Raw genomic sequence first — 20,090 nt, 5'->3', positions numbered from 1 at the left:
CTGCACCATATTGCATGTAAATTTCTATTCCCATATAAATATCTTATGCACTAATATTATGCGACACATTTTTATAATGAGGCTTATTAAGATCTTTCATACAATAGCCTATTATACCATGAAATGTGTGCATATTTGTTTGTTTTAGTGCTCTACACATTACAATGCCATTAATGGGATTATTCTTATCCCATCCAAGATACTTTTTGACAAGTTTATTAACTGAAATTATTCACTTTGCATGAATTCTAATGACTATTTGATAATGTAGATGGAAAACTCTGCCTCCTCTTTCTAATGAACAACTACAAGCAAGGCATTCTTTAGTGATAAAATCATGAAGATTATTTAATAATGCTTCATCAATATCACTACCACCTAATGATATTGTCACACTTATCTCAGGCACTTTGAAGTTGACATTGGGTTGATCACACACTGCATCTTCATTAGATAACTTCTTTGGGCTATCATGATTTTTCTTCGATTCTATGCTTGAAACCTCATTGCTTTGAATAGTTGAATTAAAAATTTATCCAGTCATTGTTTCTCTTACTCTTTTTTTTTTTCATTTTTGACATTTCACTTCATAATACATAAAAAAAGATTAAGTTAAAAATTTGCAATGAGTGACATTTTTCATAAAATAAATACATATTTTACAGTGAGTGAGAATATGATTTTGAAAATAAACATTAACATTTGATTGGCCAACGTTAAGAACCTTTGTTTTATTTTTGAATTAAACGATGGTCTTCAGTAAGAAATTTCCAAATAACCTAAATACACAAAGCTCTTCAAATGAGGAACCCATGCTTCCTGATAAAGCTTCTCTTCCTGCCCCTGCTTCCTTACAATTGTAAAGTAATACAATGCTGAATTAACACAGGGGATTAGCGTTAACAGTGAAAAGCGGCATTGGAAAAAAAATTATTTGCCTTTTCTTTTTGATGCAGTTGCTCTTTACCCCCGTGGCATCATCCATCATCGTTGTGTTTACTTAGCAATCGCTTGATGTTGTGCGTACCGTTCAAGGATTTATGTTGGACTTTACAAAGGGGTTTGAATGAACTCAAATTAATGCAAGGTATACGCATTGTGAACAGGTAAGCTGGATTACGACTGTGAGCATTGCGAGGATGTCTGGCTTGTATGGCCAATAGACTGATGGTACTACACAAATTGCTTGTAGAAGCAAGCTTCGGGAAGATGCTTAAGAGGGCAGCATGGTTTGGATGGCCATTAGACTGATGGTACAGAAATTACTTGTAGAAGCAAGCTCCGGGAAAATGCTTAAGATGGCAGTAAGGTTGCCATATCCGGCTAGGAAAGAGACAGAAAACTGCCTTGCAACCGTTCAATCGAATTGTAGGCCCCTAATTTCGATTAAGGCTTCAAAAAAGCTTCATTAGTAATGTTTCTGCTCAAAGGATAAAAAAAGACAATCAACTAATTAATGGAATTACTTTTTTCCACTCCTCTATTAGAGGCCTGCTAAGTTAGGAGCCTTGGGCAATACTTATTCCTGGATTTATAACTAAAACATGTAAATTTCATCCCTTAAAATTAAAGACAATGCCGAATTCCAATCGGGATATTTTTAAATTTCAGCCGGGTTATGTGAAAATAGGTAGCTGGTTTCACACGTGGAGGCTGGAGCCATGTAGATTGGTGTCTAAAGGGGGCGGAGTGAATTTTATGGCGGTTTTCTGTGAGATCTTCTTCCCCGTTTACACACACACTGACACTGTGACACACACAGAAATGAAGGCTGCGGCTGCCGCGTGCCGTCTGACCTCCCGCGCTCACCGACAGTCTCTTTATCCATGGCCCTGCCGCGCCCACTCCTCAGCGCAGCGCGCCGCCCTCAGCACCGCTGCCCCTGCCAGGGGAGCCCTCCAGTGGATCTTCCTGGGCTGCCCCGGCGTCGGCAAGGGCACCTACGCCGGCCGTCTGGCCAAGCTTCTGGGCATTCCCCATATCGCCATGGGGGATCTAGTCAGGCAAGAGCTTTCCCAGCCCACTGCCTCGGGCCTTAAGGTTCGTTGTCATCCTTCGTCTCTTCCGCATCCCGCCGTTTCTCTTGCCATCGCGAGATGGATATCAGAGATGCCATCGTTTGCGTGCAGCTCAAGAAACTAATGGACGAGGGCAAGCTACTTCCCGACGATGTGGTGCTGGAGCTTCTGGCGAAAAGGCTGGAGATGGGATCTGCAGCAGGAGAGTCTGGCTTCATTCTGGACGGCTTTCCTCGCACGCGAAGCCAAGCGGTATGGATGTACATGCCTGATCGTGTAGTGAAAGTATCATCTTGTTCAGCACTTTTGTTTTGTATCATCTTGTAGTCACCATATTGGACTAATTTCATTGAGTTAAAATTCACGCGGATGCCTTGCCATCAAGGCAAAGTCATCTTTTGGATGTCAAGGTTTTCTTACATGTGATTAGAACTTGTGGCTGTGACCACAACACCAACGGATGACCAGTGGGATTGAACCCAGGACCTCCCCGTCGAGCTCCACATTACTGGGCTACTCCGACATTACAAATTTTAATGCATGATATCCTAGTTATATTGTAATGCATACTTTTTCATGTGCCTATTAACTATACATTCCAATGCATGATTTCAGTTGGCTGCAAGGAACAGGGCGTCGGCTGTACCAGAAGGCGTCAACTGCACCATGCGTTTCCAATCATGGAGAGGTGCAGCCGACCAAGGTTTATGGAGGGTCCAGGGCCAGTCGGCTGGTCCGACAGCAGTCGGCCAGTCCAGATTTGAGTCAAGAACCATATAAATAGCAAAGTGTGCTCATTGTTTTAGGCATTCATTCCTTTATGGGGTGGATCATTAGGGTCCAAGTAGGGACTAGACTTTTGGGTGTTTATCACCTTTTCTTCAAGGCAGCCTATGGCTGTAGATTAGGGTACCTTTTTGAACCATATGAATACTGAATTTCCAGCACATCTCTCTCTCTCTACTCTCTCTATATCTGTGTTTTTGCATCAGATGGTTTCCAAGAGTGTTTAGGGCTGAAAGAAGACTCCTAGAGCTTCCGCGTGTTACATTGGTATCAGAGCATTAGGCTCAGCAAAGCTAAACATTGATTCAGTCCCATACGATGGCGTACAGGTCCAAGGTACAGGAAAGTATACGGATACGAAGCCCAAGGCAAGGAACACAGGAACGGAAAGAGCTCCCAGGAGGTTGGTTGGTGGTGTTCCACAGTGCTAAAGGGGATGGCAGTCCTATGAGCCAGATAGGTTCTCAGGCAACGGTCCCAAGGGAGGTTTATCCTCCAAGGGTGATGTGAGAGTGCCAGTCTCATTTCTCAGGAATAAAGACCAAGACGGTGTTCAGAGTCAGGGCTGGAATAGATTGTGGACTAGATGAAACAGATGCATAGATCTTCGTCTGAGACAGAGTGGTTTGGAGAGCAGGCCGGGCTTTAGAGAAAAGGGATTGCCAGGGATGGATGGATGATAGAGGGACTTCGAGAAAGGATTGGGATGATGACGGTCATCCAAGAGCAGGTTGGATTCCCGTCATCAAGTTTAGCAAAGGGGGATGTCATGTGCATGATAAATGTCATGGACATTTTCAGGGCTAAATCCAGAAGAGGCAGCCAGATAAAGAGTATGAACCAGTCAGAGATAACTAGAACTAGGATTTTGAGCACAAGGTGCAGATGAGACAGTAGGATGGACTTGGAGCAGCACCTGGAGGACTTAGGGGATTCAGTCGGCTGCAAGGAACAGGGCGTCGGCTGTACCAGAAGGCGTCAACTGCACCATGCGTTTCCAATCATGGAGAGGTGCAGCCGACCAAGGTTTATGGAGGGTCCAGGGCCAGTCGGCTGGTCCGACAGCAGTCGGCCAGTCCAGATTTGAGTCAAGAACCATATAAATAGCAAAGTGTGCTCATTGTTTTAGGCATTCATTCCTTTATGGGGTGGATCATTAGGGTCCAAGTAGGGACTAGACTTTTGGGTGTTTATCACCTTTTCTTCAAGGCAGCCTATGGCTGTAGATTAGGGTACCTTTTTGAACCATATGAATACTGAATTTCCAGCACATCTCTCTCTCTCTACTCTCTCTATATCTATGTTTTTGCATCAGATGGTTTCCAAGAGTGTTTAGGGCTGAAAGAAGACTCCTAGAGCTTCCGCGTGTTACATTGGTATCAGAGCATTAGGCTCAGCAAAGCTAAACATTGATTCAGTCCCATACGATGGCGTACATGTCCAAGGTACAGGAAAGTATACGGATACGAAGCCCAAGGCAAGGAACACAGGAACGGAAAGAGCTCCCAGGAGGTTGGTTGGTGGTGTTCCACAGTGCTAAAGGGGATGGCAGTCCTATGAGCCAGATAGGTTCTCAGGCAACGGTCCCAAGGGAGGTTTATCCTCCAAGGGTGATGTGAGAGTGCCAGTCTCATTTCTCAGGAATAAAGACCAAGACGGTGTTCAGAGTCAGGGCTGGAATAGATTGTGGACTAGATGAAACAGATGCATAGATCTTCGTCTGAGACAGAGTGGTTTGGAGAGCAGGCCGGGCTTTAGAGAAAAGGGATTGCCAGGGATGGATGGATGATAGAGGGACTTCGAGAAAGGATTGGGATGATGACAGTCATCCAAGAGCAGGTTGGATTCCCGTCATCAAGTTTAGCAAAGGGGGATGTCATGTGCATGATAAATGTCATGGACATTTTCAGGGCTAAATCCAAAAGAGGCAGCCAGATAAAGAGTATGAACCAGTCAGAGATAACTAGAACTAGGATTTTGAGCACAAGGTGCAGATGAGACAGTAGGATGGACTTGGAGCAGCACCTGGAGGACTTAGGGGATTCAGTCGGCTGCAAGGAATAGGACGTCGGCTGTACTAGAAGGCGTCAACTGCACCATGCGTTTCCAATCATGGAGAGGTGCAGCCGACCAAGGTTTATGGAGGGTCCAGGGCCAGTCGGCCAGTCCAGATTTGAGTCAAGAATCATATAAATAGCAAAGTGTGCTCATTGTTTTAGGCATTCATTCCTTTATGGGGTGGATCATTAGGGTCCAAGTAGGGACTAGACTTTTGGGTGTTTATCACCTTTTCTTCAAGACAGCCTATGGCTGTAGATTAGAGTACCTTTTTGTACCATATGAATATACTGAATTTCCAGCACATCTCTCTCTCCCTACTCTGTCTCTATATTTGCGTTTTTGCATCAGATGGTTTCCAAGAGTGTTTAGGGCTGAAAGAAGACTCCCAGAGCTTCCGCGTGTTACAGCAACGCTAGGTTTGCTCATGCTTGTACAGCCCCGGAGAGTTCCCACTCTTAGACCTCATTGGGAGGCTTGTGACATTGCACCTCTTCATTCAGAGGAGAGACTCTACCACTCATACAGGAGGAGCCAAATATCCTACTTCTGGTTGTTTTTACACCTTGGTTTTTCCATAACTAGCGGAGATCTATTTTTGGCATTGACCCCTCTTGTCCTAGATTCTGAGCTCCATCCGGATAGTGTATCATTGCTCATGGGAGTGCAAAGGAGCACAGTATTTATAGTCCAGCTCTTGGCAGATTGAGGACTGATTCTATCTATATTACTTTGGGTGTGATTGCATGGTAGATTGAGTCTGGTCCACTGCTTCGTTTTGAGGCAGGGAAGCAGATCCTGTTATACTTGTCTGTAGGGGGATATCCTGAAGCAAACATGTTTGAGCTATCCCTGCCTTTGAGGGTATTCATGTTTATGACACCCAGTGTGTTTGCAGTATATGGAGTGTCATGACCTTGTGAAAGTGGAATAGCATGAGTGTCAGCATGGTGGTTGGTGAGCAAGATACATACTTGGGTGTATGGACAAAAGTAATGTGTGTGGACAACCCCAAGTGTGAAGGTGGAAACCAAGATATTAAATTTTCTAAGGTTTATAAACCTTGGGTGGCCCTTAGTTTTTAAAAACTTTAAGGGAGGGCCGCTAGGATAATATTTGAGGGGGGCTACTCTACTTTTAGAGTACACACCTCCCTCTCCACTCTTTCTCTTGCTTTTTGGAGAGAGGAGACTAGTCGGCTGGGTGTGGGAGAGCACACGTATAGGCTGGCTGCGTGGAGAAGAAGTGGAGGATCGCCTGAAGAGAACCGTGCAGGCCATTACAAATCAGTTGGTACGGACAGCAGGTACAGTCGGGTACGGTGCAGACTCGTACAGCTGGTACAGGCGGCAGCTGCTGTACGATAGTTGGTACAAGCGGCAGCTGCACGTATCTGGCGCAGGCGGTTGCAGGGCGGCCAGGCACAGACTTGTACGGACAGGTGCATGCGCATCGTACAGGAGGCTGCATGCTGAGTACTGTGCACGCAGCGCATCTTCCAGGCGGCTACAAGCGCAGACCTGTACGGACAGGTACAGGTGGGTACTGCAGTCTTGCCCAGCAGGTACAAGCGGGACTGTTCAGTCCTGTACAGCTGTAGGCGGCGCATCATCAAGTACAGGCGGCGCATAAAGAGGATTGCTGCAAGTACTGTTCTGAGGCGGCTGCAAGGGGGGAAAGTACAGACAGGTACACACGTGCTGTAAGTACAGACCCGTACAGACAAGTGCACACGTGTGATGCAGAGTTGCTGATACAGGCGGCTGCTAGTACAGACTGGTACGGTCAATCCCTCTGGAGCAGAACTGCGCATAACAGTTGGTAAACTCTGAACATATCTTCCTTTCTTTCTTTCCACTGGCTTATGTCTGCTACAGGGTTGTTTCTTCTGGCCCTTTGTGAGAGGAGGGGTATAGCAGTTTGAAGGGTGGAAACAGAGATTGGACAGTGGATTGGTATTTAGGCCGAGTTTGAAGCTATGAACATGGAACAGCCAGATCGTGCTCAAGGCTGCCCTGTTGAATTATCTTGGTTGATTAGAGGAAAACACAGTGTGTTGCTTTTGTGGGACACAGATCTGTATGTGAATCCTCTATGCTAAAAGGTCTTGAGGGCTGCCAGATTGGACATGCAGGTTTACTTTCCCTGATTGGCTTTGTTGTACTCAGTTAAACTTTCCATTGAATTTGAATAAAGAAATACCGAAAGGGGCGCCAAGCTTTGGGGCCAACAGGTGTCGTTTTCCTTCTGGTTCTTGAGCATTCTAGCTCCTGTTCATTTGTTATTTGACTGGACTACTTTTGGAAAGGTGACTGCTACCGCACGTTGGTTTCTACGAGAGGCCAGTTTTAAGGTTCTGTTGCCGGGACCCATCATCAACTTTCTTAAGGGGGTGAGCTCGTGGTTGTCTCAAGGAAAGTCATTGCTGAAAAATTCAACAACATGTCAGACACAGAAGATGAATATTTTTATGATGAAGAGGAAGAGCAAGAGACCTCTCTTGAGAGAAATGAATCTGAGGATACTCTTGCAGGAGAACAGGTTGCAGTAGATGCACAATATGAGGATGTAACACAGCCAGAAGACATGCCTAGTAAAGAGGAAGATGATGCTTAGTTTAAAAATCGTTTGGCAAGTGTAATGGATGTGTTTATGCAGCTCACTCAAAGTGAGAAGTTTGCTGAATTTATGAGATCCTGTTCTGAGCCTGAAAAGAAGAAGAAGAAAGTGCGTTCTAAGAACCCACCTCAGGGCAATAGTGGTGCCTTCCCACAGGATCCATCTTTTGGACAGTTTCCGAACATGCAACATACTTTTGGTGCCAACTCACAGAGTTCCTTTTTCGGACAGCCATCTATTCCACAGCAGTCTATGCATCCAGGCTATTTTGGTGGTGGCTCTGTGTTCCAATCCATGACTGGGGGTTATCCTCAGGGAGGCATGGGTATTCCATGGAATTTTGGAGCTAGTTTTCAGCCTGGTATGCAAGGGAATATGTATGGTGGTATGCAGTCCGGAATGCAAGGAAACATGTTTGGGGGCATGCAGCCCGGAATGCAAGGAAACATGTATGGGGACATGCAGCGCGGTATGCATAGTGGTATGTTTGGAAACATGGCTGGAATGTATGGAATGCCAGGTGTGGGAATTGGTAATGTTGACCCTATGATGGGCATGAATACCGGGGGTAGCAATCTTGTGAAGCCACTTCCTTACGATAATCTAACGCCTATGGGTAAGGCGAAGGATTATAAGGAAGGGGGAGCTGCAGTGAAATTTGACACGTTCAGTGGGGCCAAAGATAAGCTAAAGGCACTTACCTTTTTACAGCAGTTTGACGTTGCTTTTTCTGGTGGTAATTACACGGAATCCTCTAAGGTGAGAAAAGCTGCGACTTTCCTCAGGGGCAATGCATTGCAGTGGTGGTCCACTCTTCTGCTACAGGGCATAGCACCATCTACTTGGGTACAGTTTAAGCAGGTGTTCTCTTCCGTATGGCTCACATCTACTTTTGAGGTGGATGTAATGACAACATGGCACAAGTTGGATGCATCAAAGTGTGAAAATCTCGAGGATTATAATAAGAAGTTTTGGGAAGCTTTACTCCCAGTTACTTCTTATCGTGCAGTGCCTTTGTTTGAGCAGGTGGAGAAGTATTGTTGTGGGCTGCCCAAGGAAGTGCGTGACTATTGCATAAAGACTTGAGTAACAAATATGTGGCAGATGATAGAGAATGCTATGACGGCAAATGCGTTACTCATTGGGGTCTCATTTGGATTTAAAGGAAGTAAAAGGTTAAGCAAGAAATTTGAAAAGTCAGGGCATACTTCGCGTGATGCAAAAGGGTCTACAGAGAAGCGGTATAAGAAGTTGCCAATGCCCAAGAGAACTCCTGAGGAGAGAGAGGCTTTGATGGATGCTCGGAAATGTTTTTACTGTACAGAGGAGAGACATATGTCTTTTAATTGTCCCAAGCGTAAGTCCCAAAGGGACTTTGACACTAAAGGGGAGCCCAAGTCTAAGAAACCAAAACCTTCTGCAGGGTTAGTTCCTGATCTTGTTGGGGAACAGCTAGGTGGTGAAGAGACTGAGTTGTGCAGGGCATGGGGCAAAGTGAGATCAAAATGCCTTGATTTTCTTTGACACAGGTGCTCGAGCCAACTTTATCTCACCGGATTTGGCTGGCCGATCGGGGATTCGTGCAGAGAAGATGGGGCCTTTGTATGAGGCTAATATGGCTTGTCCTGGGTATGCAGAACCCATTACTTCTATTATTCGGAAGCTCAGGCTTCATGTGAAGGGTTATGTGGACAGTGAGGAGTTTTTCATCATGCCACTTGATGGATGTGATGTTTTGTTGGGTATGCCATGGTGCCATAGAGTACATGCAGTGGTGGATACATACAACAGGAAGATTACTTTGACTCATAGAGGGAAAGAGCATATTTTGGATGTAAAGCTTAAGGGGGAATCTGTTCCTATTGTATCAGCTTTGGCAATTTCATCAGTAATGAAAAAGCATCTTTTCGCGTACTTGATTTTTGTAAAGGATGCAAAAGATGATGAGTCTAAATCTAATTTGTCTATGCTAGATAAAGACAGGACTGATTTCTTGCGTGAGTTCCAAGATTGTTTTTCCGAGTCATTGCCAGGAGAACTTCCTCCGGAAAGGCCAGAATATCATGCTATTGATCTAATTCCGGGGAGTACTCCACCAAATAGACCGCCGTACCGTGTTTGTGCAGCCCAACAAGAAGAAATTATGAGTCAGGTACCGGAGTTGTTGGATAAAGGGTTGATCCAGCCTAGCTCATCACCCTTTTGCTCACCTGTGCTCTTAGTGCAAAAGAAAGATGGTTCTTGGCGTATGTGTATAGATTACAGGGCGCTAAACAAGAATACCATCAAGAATCGATTTCCTATTCTGAGGATCGATGACATATTGGATCGCTTACATGGCTCCACAGTCTTTAGTCGGATAGACTTGAAAAGCGGGTATCATCAGAGATACGCATTAGACCCGAGGATGTGCATAAGACAGCATTTTGAACCACTTTTGGATTATATGAGTTCTTAGGTATGCCCTTTGGTTTGACAAATGCACCTGCCATATTTAACAGGATGATGGACAGGATTTTCCGGCCTCATAGAGCATTTGTGGGCACATTCTTTGATGATATGATTGTGCATTCACATACTGAGGAGGAGCATAGGAAGCATTTAGCCATTGTGTTTGAAGAACTCCGGAAGCATCGGCTGGTCATTAATGGCAAGAAGAGTGAGTTCTTCTTGGAAGAGATACACTTCTTGGGACATATTGTGTCTAAGCATGGAGTCCGTATGGATCCTTCGAAAGTGGAAGCAATTCTTCATTGGCCAGATTTGAGGACCGTGCATGATGTACGCAGCTTTTTGGGATTGTGTTCCTACTACAGGCGGTACATACGGTATTTTGCTGAGATTGCTTCGCCTCTTCATGCCTTAACAAAGAAGGCAACTCCGTTTAGATGGGCTGATCAGGAAATTACAGCCTTTAAAAAGCTTAAAGAAAAGCTTACTTCGGATCCCGTATTGGTATTACCAGATCTCCGTAAGGCTTTTGTTGTCCAGTGTGATGCACGTGGAAACAGCATTGGAGCAGTTCTCATGCAGGAAGGACATGTGATAGCCTATGAGAGTCGTATATTACAGAATGCCGAGAAGCATTTGCAGGTTTATGAGAAAGAGATGTTGGCTGTAATTCATGCTCTTTCTACATGGAAACACTATTTGCTTGGGGCTGATTTCACTGTGCAGACAGATCATCAGTCCTTGCGTTATTTCCTCACGCAAACTAAATTTTCTGAGAAGCATATGCGATGGGCCAATTTTTTGTCTATGTTCCACTTCTAGATTGTGCACGTGGAAGGCAAAAAGAATGTTGTGGCAGATGCTTTGTCACGCAAGCCACAGGTCTCAGCAGTTTCACTTGCTTATCATCATGAGCTTGATGAGTTGAAAGAGCAGTATGTCCATGATGAGGATTTTGGAAGGCTTTATGATTAGATGTCTGAGGGTCAGCGGCATGATCATTGTACTCTCAAAGATGGTTTTTTGTTGATGCATGGTAGATTGTGTGTTACCAGGCAATTATGACTCAAGGTTATGATTGAAAGTCATGCTCCACCGTATGGAGGTCATAGAGGTATTGACGCCACGGTAAAAGCAGTTGAGACTTTCTTTTATTGGCCAACCTTGAGAAGAGATGTTGATGCTTTTGTTAGGCGATGCATCGTATGTCAGAAGTGAAGTTTGACCGTCAAAAGACACCAGGGTTACTTCAGCCTTTACCTATTCCAGATAGACCATGGGAGAGCATTGCCATGGATTTTATATTTGATCTTCCACGGACACAAACGGGGAATGATGGCATTTGGACTATCATATGCAGGTTCGGTAAGCTGGCTCATTTCATTCCCGTGCGTAAGACGATCAAAGTTGATCATATGGTGAAGTTGTTCATGGCGAACATCTTCAAGTATCATGGCTTGCCTTCGTCTATCATCAGTGACCGTGATCCACTGATGACGAGTTTATTCTGGAGAGGATTGTTTGACAACATGGGTACAACTCTCAAGTTTTCATCTTCGTTTCATCCACAAACAGATGGTCAATCAGAAGAGACTAATTCTACAGTGTTAGATCTTCTTAAGTATTATGTGTCAGAGCACAAGTAACAATGGGAAAAGTATCTTCCTTTGGTGGAGTTTGCTTATAACAACACCGTCCATACCTTGACGGGCAAGGCGCCTTTTGAGATTGTGGAAGGAGGGAAGAAGGTACCACCTATTTTGCACACAAAGGATAAGATCTTTGAGGCTGATCAGTATGTGGAGAATGTCAGAATACGCAGCGGAGATGATGACCAAGCCTGGGAACACAAGAGCAAAAGCAAAAACGCAGGCAAAGAAACAGCACAAGAGAGAGACAGATGTAGGCGTGTAACTCTGCTCTATATACACAAGAAGATCCCGAGATATGATACAAATAAGGCATGGGGGCTGAGGAGCTATATATACTCCCCTAGAGGGCAGTCGGCCAGCATAAGAGAAGCCCACGACTGATAAAAAAAGGTCCACGACTGCATAAATGCAGTCGGCCAGCTATCTGGTGCCAAAACTTGATCAAAACCAGTCGGCCAGTAGCAAGAGTGTCCACGACTGATCATCCAGTCGGCCAGCACTGTACTGCTCTTGGCACCCTCTGGCAGTCCTCCCAAGCCTCAGAAAAATGGGAAAAAATAGGGGAAAAATGTGGAGAGTGGGGAAAAATGGGAAAACACCTCATAAGGGCGGGCACACCCACAACAAAGGCCCTGGTGTATAAAACTAGACAGGAGATGACTTCTAACACCCCCTCTCAGCTCCTGGCTGTGTAACCAACCACTTGGGAGCTGGGGTGTCGCCTGAGCAAATCCTGAGAGCGACTTCGTGAAGAGGTCAACCGTACTGTCCTCCGTCGAACAGAACTCCAGCAAGATGTCATCAGCAACAATCTGTTCACGAACAAAGTGCCTCGGGATGACCATGGGTTCCTCCAGTGGAAGCCCAAACCTGCAATGTAACCTCCTGCTGCTCCTGGGCCATAAGTAGATCTCCTCGTGTCCGGATCTCCTCCCCAAACCGAGTCACTCCAACCGCGGAGTCGGACTCCATCCAACAATCCCCCTCCTGTGTACAAGAGTCCATGATCCTTCGCATGCCGCAGAAACCACAGGAAACACGATCCTGCCTCACAAAGAGACATCTGCAACCAAGAGCTCAACTGCCTCATCAGGAAGCTCCCGTCCAATCCAGTGTCCATCAACCAGATCCATGAACCATACAGCTTCTGAATCTCAGAGACATCACACTGCTCACAAGGATCAACACCTGTTACAGTGCACAAGCAAGTCCTGGAAACCTGATGAAACCTGTCAACCACCCCCTCTGAATCCGGAACCACAAAGCCTGGAGAAACCACCTCCTTCTGCAAGTAAGCACCTGCCACCTGCCTGGCTTTCCGAAAGATCCCCGTGGAAAGAACATCCTTAACTACTGGAAGTTCTATGTCCCGAACACGACGAGACATCAGAGCATAAGTGACCTGTTCAGCTTCCTCTGACTCACGAACACAAGAACTACCAACCTCAGTACTGGAAAGTTCCTGCCAACTGCTGCCATCTACTGGCAAGCTATCCACCACCTGGTCTCGGAAAGCCCGCACCTGCAGCGTATCCACACCTGAGTAGCTATTACCACACTGCCATTCATCACAATCCTGAGGACCTGGGAGAGAGAGTGCTGAAAGCCTGTAGACTCCATTCTCCACTCCACCTTCCCAAACCATTTGTTGTCCCGGAGAGCAACAAAATGCTCATCAAACTCCACCCGTACGCCAGTCTTGCAAACCTGATGCACTGACAACAGATGAAAACCAAGTGCCGGAACATACAACACCTGGGAGGAATGCTTCCCCCCTCTGCCATCGGGAACTATCTCCATCCTGCCCTCACTGTGAACTGGGATAGTGGACGTATCCCCAGTAAGAATATGACGAGAAAGCCCGCAGAGATCCTGTAAACCGGAACGGGAAGGAGTCATGTGCCTGGAAGCACCACTATCGAGAATCCACTCCCGAGTATCCGTTGCGGAGAGTCCTCCAATCTCCTCCCTGCCTGAAGAAAATGAAACATCGGTGTCCATCACCTCCAGGTGCACAAAAGCCGGAGTCTTCGTGATTGCTGAGGAGTCTTCACCCTTCTCGGTCTTCCGCTTGGGACACTGCCTCCAGTAGTGGCCTTTCTCGCCACAATCATTACAGGTCCTCTGTGCCTTCAGCTTCTCGCGGTCAGCGTCGGACTTCTTCTCAGAAGACTTCTCCAATGAAGCCTTCCCTTTGCCCGAATTACGGCCTTTCGACCGTTGGCCAGTAAAGGCCTCCGAACCTCCACCCTGAGGAGGGTTCGTAAATCGTTCCTCCTGGTCCAGGACCATAGGCACAAGCTCCTCCCACGTGATGGTGCTGAGCCTGCCACTGGTAATCAACGACGAGTAGAATGCTGAGTACGAAGAGGGCAAATGTGACAGCAACGTTATGGCCATGTCCTCTGACGATATCTCCTTCCCAGCCTGAAGAACTTCCTGCTGAAGAGCCTGCAGCTTGTTAATATGCTCCCGCATCGTCGACGACTTTGCAGGGCTCATAACCCGCATCTGTACTTCCAAGGAAATCCTCTTCATGGGCGATACCCTGTTGTAAGTGAGGCCAAATGCTGCCATATACCTCTGGCCAGCGTCATATGCTTTACATGATTAATTACCTGTGGTGTGCAGTTGAGGAAAATAAACGAACGGACCCTGGCGTTGACGCGATCCCACATCTGCGTCTGGGCCTCCCGGTCCTTTCGGGTTGACGGTAACTCCCCTTCCTCTACTTCCGGCCGTGGAACACCAACAGTGACAAAATCGGCGAGGTCGTAAGACTCCAGAACGGATTCCATCATCACCTTCCATATGCCGTAGTTGCTCCCGTCTAACTGACGGTACACCGGGAACGTGGGGAGTGTCGGGATCTTCACATGTCTCTCGGCCATCTCAGACAGATTCGCCATAGCGGGGATGTACTCTGAAAAGGGTGGGTGGGTGGGAACAAAGAAGAACTGATACCTGCAAGTGGCTGTCCAGCAAATCAGCCCGCCTTCCTCTTGCTTCTCCTCTTCCCGATCAGCCCAAAACAGTCCACCAATCAGCCACAAAAACAGCCCCCTCTTGCTCACACAAATCCCAAGACCTATCTAGAGCCTAGGGCTCTGATACCATGTCAGAATACGCAGCGGAGATGATGACCAAGCCTGGGAACACAAGAGCAAAAGCAAAAACGCAGGCAAAGAAACAGCACAAGAGAGAGACAGATGTAGGCGTGTAACTCTGCTCTATATACACAAGAAGATCCCGAGATATGATACAAATAAGGCATGGGGGCTGAGGAGCTATATATACTCCCCTAGAGGGCAGTCGGCCAGCATAAGAGAAGCCCACGACTGATAAAAAAAGGTCCACGACTGCATAAATGCAGTCGGCCAGCTATCTGGTGCCAAAACCTGATCAAAACCAGTCGGCCAGCAGCAAGAGTGTCCACGACTGATAAACATCCAGTCGGCCAGCACTGTACTGCTCTTGGCACCCTCTGGCAGCCCTCCCAAGCCTCAGAAAAATGGAAAAAAATAGGGGAAAAATGCGGAGAGTGGGGAAAAATGGGAAAACACCTCATAAGGGCGGGCACACCCACAACAAAGGCCCTGGTGTATAAAACTAGACAGGAGATGACTTCTAACAGAGAACATGGATGAAGCTTATCGGAGAGTTAAGTTGGCACTCCAGAAAACTCAGCAAAAGCAAAAGAAAGCAGCAGACCGTCACAGACGTGCATTAGAGTTTGCATTGGGTGATTGGGTTCTTTTGCGATTTGAAAAAGCTAGGCTCAAGAAGATGAAGGGTAAAGTGCGCTTATTCCCTAAGTTGAGCATGCGCTATTATGGACCTTTTCAGGTATTGGAAAAGATTGGTGAGGTGGCCTATCGCTTGAAGCTACCAGATCAGTGGAGGATTCACAATGCATTTCATGTGAGTCTACTTAGACCTTTCCATGGGGATGTGCCTGAGGATGTATCAAATGAGGCTCAGCCGGAAGTTGAGGAACTTGATGAGGTTCTTATTCCAGAGCAGATACTGGCACATAAGGAAAGAAAGGTACGAGGTAAAGTTTCCCGTCGCTATCTTGTGAAGTTCAAGAACTATTCACCGATGGATGCGAAGTGGATGGAGGAAGGTGACTTAACAGATTCACCTCAGGTTTTGCAGCTTTATCTCGATGCGTTTGAGTTGGAGCCGACTCTTGTTACGGCTCATTCAAGTTGAGCAGAGCATGGGTCTGGAGCATTGCGTGATGCTCACGAGGGGGTTTAGCACCTCCACTTCCTTGATACAGACAGGCTTATATGACATCTAGAGGTCGCTTGGTGCAGCTTTTGTCTCACCCTAAGGTACTGATAGCTGACAGTACATCTGTTTATCGGACTTCTATGATATATGTGTACTAGTCACATTGGATGTTGTGGTTGTGTATGGTTCACAGTGGTATGCAACTTGGACTACTACTACACCAATTGGTTTGCAGTGAATGTTGCTACGTATGCATGGCCTAGAGAGATTGGGACACTGATCTTGCCATATTGTACATTTCACTTTGGATATTTTGCTGTATCACCAGATTGCAATCGAGGACGCTTGCCATTTTTCAAGAGGGTGGTATGTCATGACCCTGTGAAAGTGGAACAGCGTGAGTGTCAGCATGGTGGTTGGTGAGCAAGATACATACTTGGGTGTACGGACAAAAGTAATGTGTGTGGACAACCCCAAGTGTGAAGGTGGGAACCAAGATATTAAAATTTCTAAGGTTTATAAACCTTGGGTGGCCCCTAGTTTTTAAAAACTTTAAGGGAGGGCCACTAGGATAATATTGGAGGGGGGCTACTCTACTTTTAGAGTACACGCCTCCCTCTCCACTCTCTCTCTTGCTTTTTGGAGAGAGGGGACTAGTCGGCTGGGTGTGGGAGAGCACACGTATAGGCTGGTTGCGTGGAGAAGAAGTGGAGAATCGCTTGAAGAGAACCATGCAGGCCAGTACAAATCAGCCGGTACGGACAGCAGGTACAGTCGGGTATGGCGCAGACCCGTACAGTTGGTATAGGCGGCGGTTGCTGTACGATAGCTAGTACAGGCGGCAGCTGCACGTATTTGGTGCAGGCGGCTGCAGGGCGACCAGGCGCAGACCTGTACGGACAGGTGCAGGCGCATCGTACAGGAGGCTGCAGGTTGAGTACTGTGCAGGCAGTGCATCTTACAGGCGGTTGCAGGTGCAGACCTGTACGGACAGGTAAGGCGGGTACTGCAGTCCTGCCCAGCAGGTACAGGCGGGACAGTCCTGTATAGCTGTAGGCGGGGCGCATCATCAGGTACAGGCGGCGCATAAAGAGGATTGCTGCAAGTACTGTTCTGAGGCGGCTGCAAGGGGGGAAAGTACAGATAGGTACACACGTGTTGCAAGTACAGACCCGTACAGACAAGTGCACACGTGTGATGTCTGTCAGAGTTGCTGATACAGGCGGCTGCTAGTACAGACTGGTACGGTCAATCCCTCCGGAGCAGAACTGCGCATAACAGTTGGTAAACTCTGAACATATCTTCCTTTCTTTCTTTCCACTGGCTTATGTCTGCTACAGGGTTGTTTCTTCTGGCCCTTTGTGAGAGGAGGGGTATAGCAGTTTGAAGGGTGGAAACAGAGATTGGACAGTGGATTGGTATTTAGGCTGAGTTTGAAGCTATGAACATGGAATAGCTAGATGCGTGCTCAAGGCTGCCCTGTTGAATTATCTTGGTTGATTAGAGGAAAACACAGTGTGTTGCTTTTGTGGGACACAGATCTGTATGTGAATCCTCTATGCTAAAAGGTCTTGAGGGCTGCCAGATTGGACATGCAGGTTTACTTTCCCTGACTGGCTTTGTTGTACTCAGTTAAACTTTCCATTGAATTTGAACAAAGAAATACCGAAAGGGGCGCTAAGCTTTGGGGCCAACAGGTGTCGTTTTCCTTCTTGTTCTGGAGCATTCTAGCTCCTGTTCATTTGTTATTTTACTGGACTACTTTTGGAAAGGTGACTGCTAGTCTACCGCACTTTGGTTTCTACCAGAGGCCGGTTTCGTGGAGTAACATCGTTCATACTTTTTTGGCCACTTGGGCCCATATAGAGGGATCTTCTAGAGCCATGCAAACAAAACACAACAGATTTATGAGAGTGGAATCATGGTATTTTCTTCTCCCACGGGGCTTTTATGGCAGCATAGTGCTCCCAATTGGTTGAGATCTCCCTACCTTTTGTTTTGAGATCTCCCTTTGTACGATTTTTTAGTTTGTGCCACTCTATGAAAGAGCACATGTGACTCTCAACCAGCATCACATTTTTTGAGTGCTCCATTCTTACCTTCTACGTGATGTGAAATTGTTGAGTCACTTCCACACGATTTTCGCATTGACATTATCACTGATTCAGACTTAACATTGGTGACAAGATAGACCGTCATTTTGTCTGGGATAGGCGCCTACTTTCTGTATCGGTTAGTGGAATTTTGATTTGAAGTCTCTTCATTGTGAGGAGGTTGAACCCTGCCCACATTTTCTGACTTCATGGTAAAGCTGCAAAACTGGTAAGTTTTAGCAAAGTTGACCCAACAGTTCTAGCTGTGCGAACAACGGGGATTCTTGTTTGCAACATCAAGTCATGGCTTTCTTATGACTGCTCTCACAGCTGTCCCTCCCATAATGAATAGCACTTTTGTCTTAGGGTAAAGAGATGTCGTAATCACATTGCTAGATTGCAAAATAATTTTGCCATAACATGGAGTGAGGTCAAGCCCTTGGAGAAATTCGGAACACTTGAACTTGGGAGAGGGGCCTCATCAAGGATTGTAATACCGCCACAGCCCACCATATCAGGGGAGGCCGATATTGCTAATTATCTAGGAGACTGTTTTTGCCTCAACATGTTTAATCAAGTCTAAATCTGTTGAGTCAAATCCCTTATTTAGTTTCAATTTTCATTTTCATTTTTTGCAGGAGACTTTGGACAAAGTAGCTCATATAGAACTGGTGGTCAATTTAAGGCTAAGAGAGGATGTTTTGGTCCTGAAATGCTTGGGCAGAAGGATTTGCAGTGGTTGCGGAACCAATTATAACATTGCAAAAATTGATGTGGGAGGTGAGAATGGAGGGACAAGGATTTTTATGCCACCTCTGTTGCCACCTCCAGCATGTGCCATGAAGCTAATGATTCGGACAGATGATACAGAAGAGATAGTGAGAGCACGGTTGAATGTCTATGCTGAAGAGGTGAGGTTAATTGCAAAGCAAATTTTGTGAGGCTATACTGTGAAAGTTCATATGGCTGCAAACAACTTGCTGTTTGCAGTTTGCTCCTTTGTGGAGGCTGGCTGAAGGATTCACATTGACTGCCTTGCATTGACAGTCTGTGCTCAATGATAGAGGGGCTGTTTGCAGCCTGTTCCTCCTGTCTAGACTGGAAGGTTCCTGCTGTCTTGCTTGCGAAGACTGCTGTTCAGTACAGGCTGTCCAAGGCGACCAGTGTGAATCCTTCAGTGTTTATGTGAAGGCTCGGTTTTTAAACTTTCTGTTCTTGGGTACATCATTTTCCCTGCCAGTGCAAGCCTGTTGAAGAGTACTATCGCGCACAAGATAAGCTTCTGGACTTTGACGTTATTGGAGGGATACCTGAAACATGGCCAAAGCTTCTTGATGCTGTCAAGTCACATATGCCTGAAGAGCCCCTATCAGAAGCAGCAGCTTAGGACCTACCATATCTAGGTTGTATCAGCTATTCTTCCTTGGCATATAGCAAGGTTTGTACTCCATGTTCGGAGGTGGTCAATAATATCTGCTCTAAATACACATGCTTGTTATTAAAAGTAGCAGGCCGGCATGGTAACTGTGACATACAAAATTATTCAGAGGCTGCATCTGTGGTTATTCATAGGGGATTATTTTTTAATAAAGCCAAGGTCAGTAAGGGCTGGCTGTATGGATGCCTTTACACTAGTTTAGGGAGCAAAACCTTCAGGAAAATGTCTTCAGGGGGCTGGGGCTTGTTTCTGAGCTCAGGTTTCATTAAATTTGATTTAAAGTTTGTGGATAGCTAAGACCCTGAAGGCAACAGAGATACCAGGTTTTACTTCTGTATCCTTTCATATGAATAGAATTTGATATATTTAACTAGCAACTCTGTGTAAATGATGCACATTTTCGTGGATGATGTATTCTATGCGGCACTCTTCTGATTATGTTTTTAAAAGGATCCTCTTCTGATTATGTTTTTAAAAAAATCCACATTTCAGCCACTTTCCATTTGATGGCGTGAGGAGAATGTGAGCGAACGGAAACTGAGAACATGAGGATAATGTAAAGTGTGCACTATTTGAGTAAGCATGTTTTCGTTTTTGATGTTTGGCGGAAAATTAGAGTGCAAAGCTCCACCTTGCCTGCTTGCTCTCTTGATTGGAGCTTGTAGGCCCATTCTGCCTTCCTTTGTGTGTGTGTGTGTGTGTGTGAGAGAGAGAGAGAGAGAGAGAGAGAGAGAGA

The 20,090-nt window shown here is 46.1% G+C and overlaps 1 protein-coding gene across 1 annotated transcript; it reads left to right on the top strand.

Moving 5' to 3' along the window:
• Positions 1 to 1,687: 1,687 nt before the first annotated feature.
• On the top strand, positions 1,688 to 19,795 carry LOC147633044 (putative adenylate kinase 6, chloroplastic). Its single transcript, XM_086806041.1, has 4 exons — positions 1,688 to 2,040; positions 2,130 to 2,270; positions 18,555 to 18,827; positions 19,157 to 19,795. The coding sequence occupies exons 1-4, from the start codon at positions 1,699 to 1,701 to the stop codon at positions 19,301 to 19,303; spliced, it is 903 nt and encodes a 300-aa protein (XP_086662167.1). The 5' UTR covers positions 1,688 to 1,698; the 3' UTR covers positions 19,304 to 19,795.
• Positions 19,796 to 20,090: the final 295 nt, after the last annotated feature.

The sequence above is a fragment of the Cibotium barometz genome, chromosome 12 (genome assembly GCF_041138505.1).
Source record: "Cibotium barometz isolate CiBa-2024 chromosome 12, ASM4113850v1, whole genome shotgun sequence".
NCBI classification, from domain to species: domain Eukaryota; kingdom Viridiplantae; phylum Streptophyta; class Polypodiopsida; order Cyatheales; family Cibotiaceae; genus Cibotium; species Cibotium barometz.
This window is presented reverse-complemented; position numbering and strand designations above follow the sequence as displayed.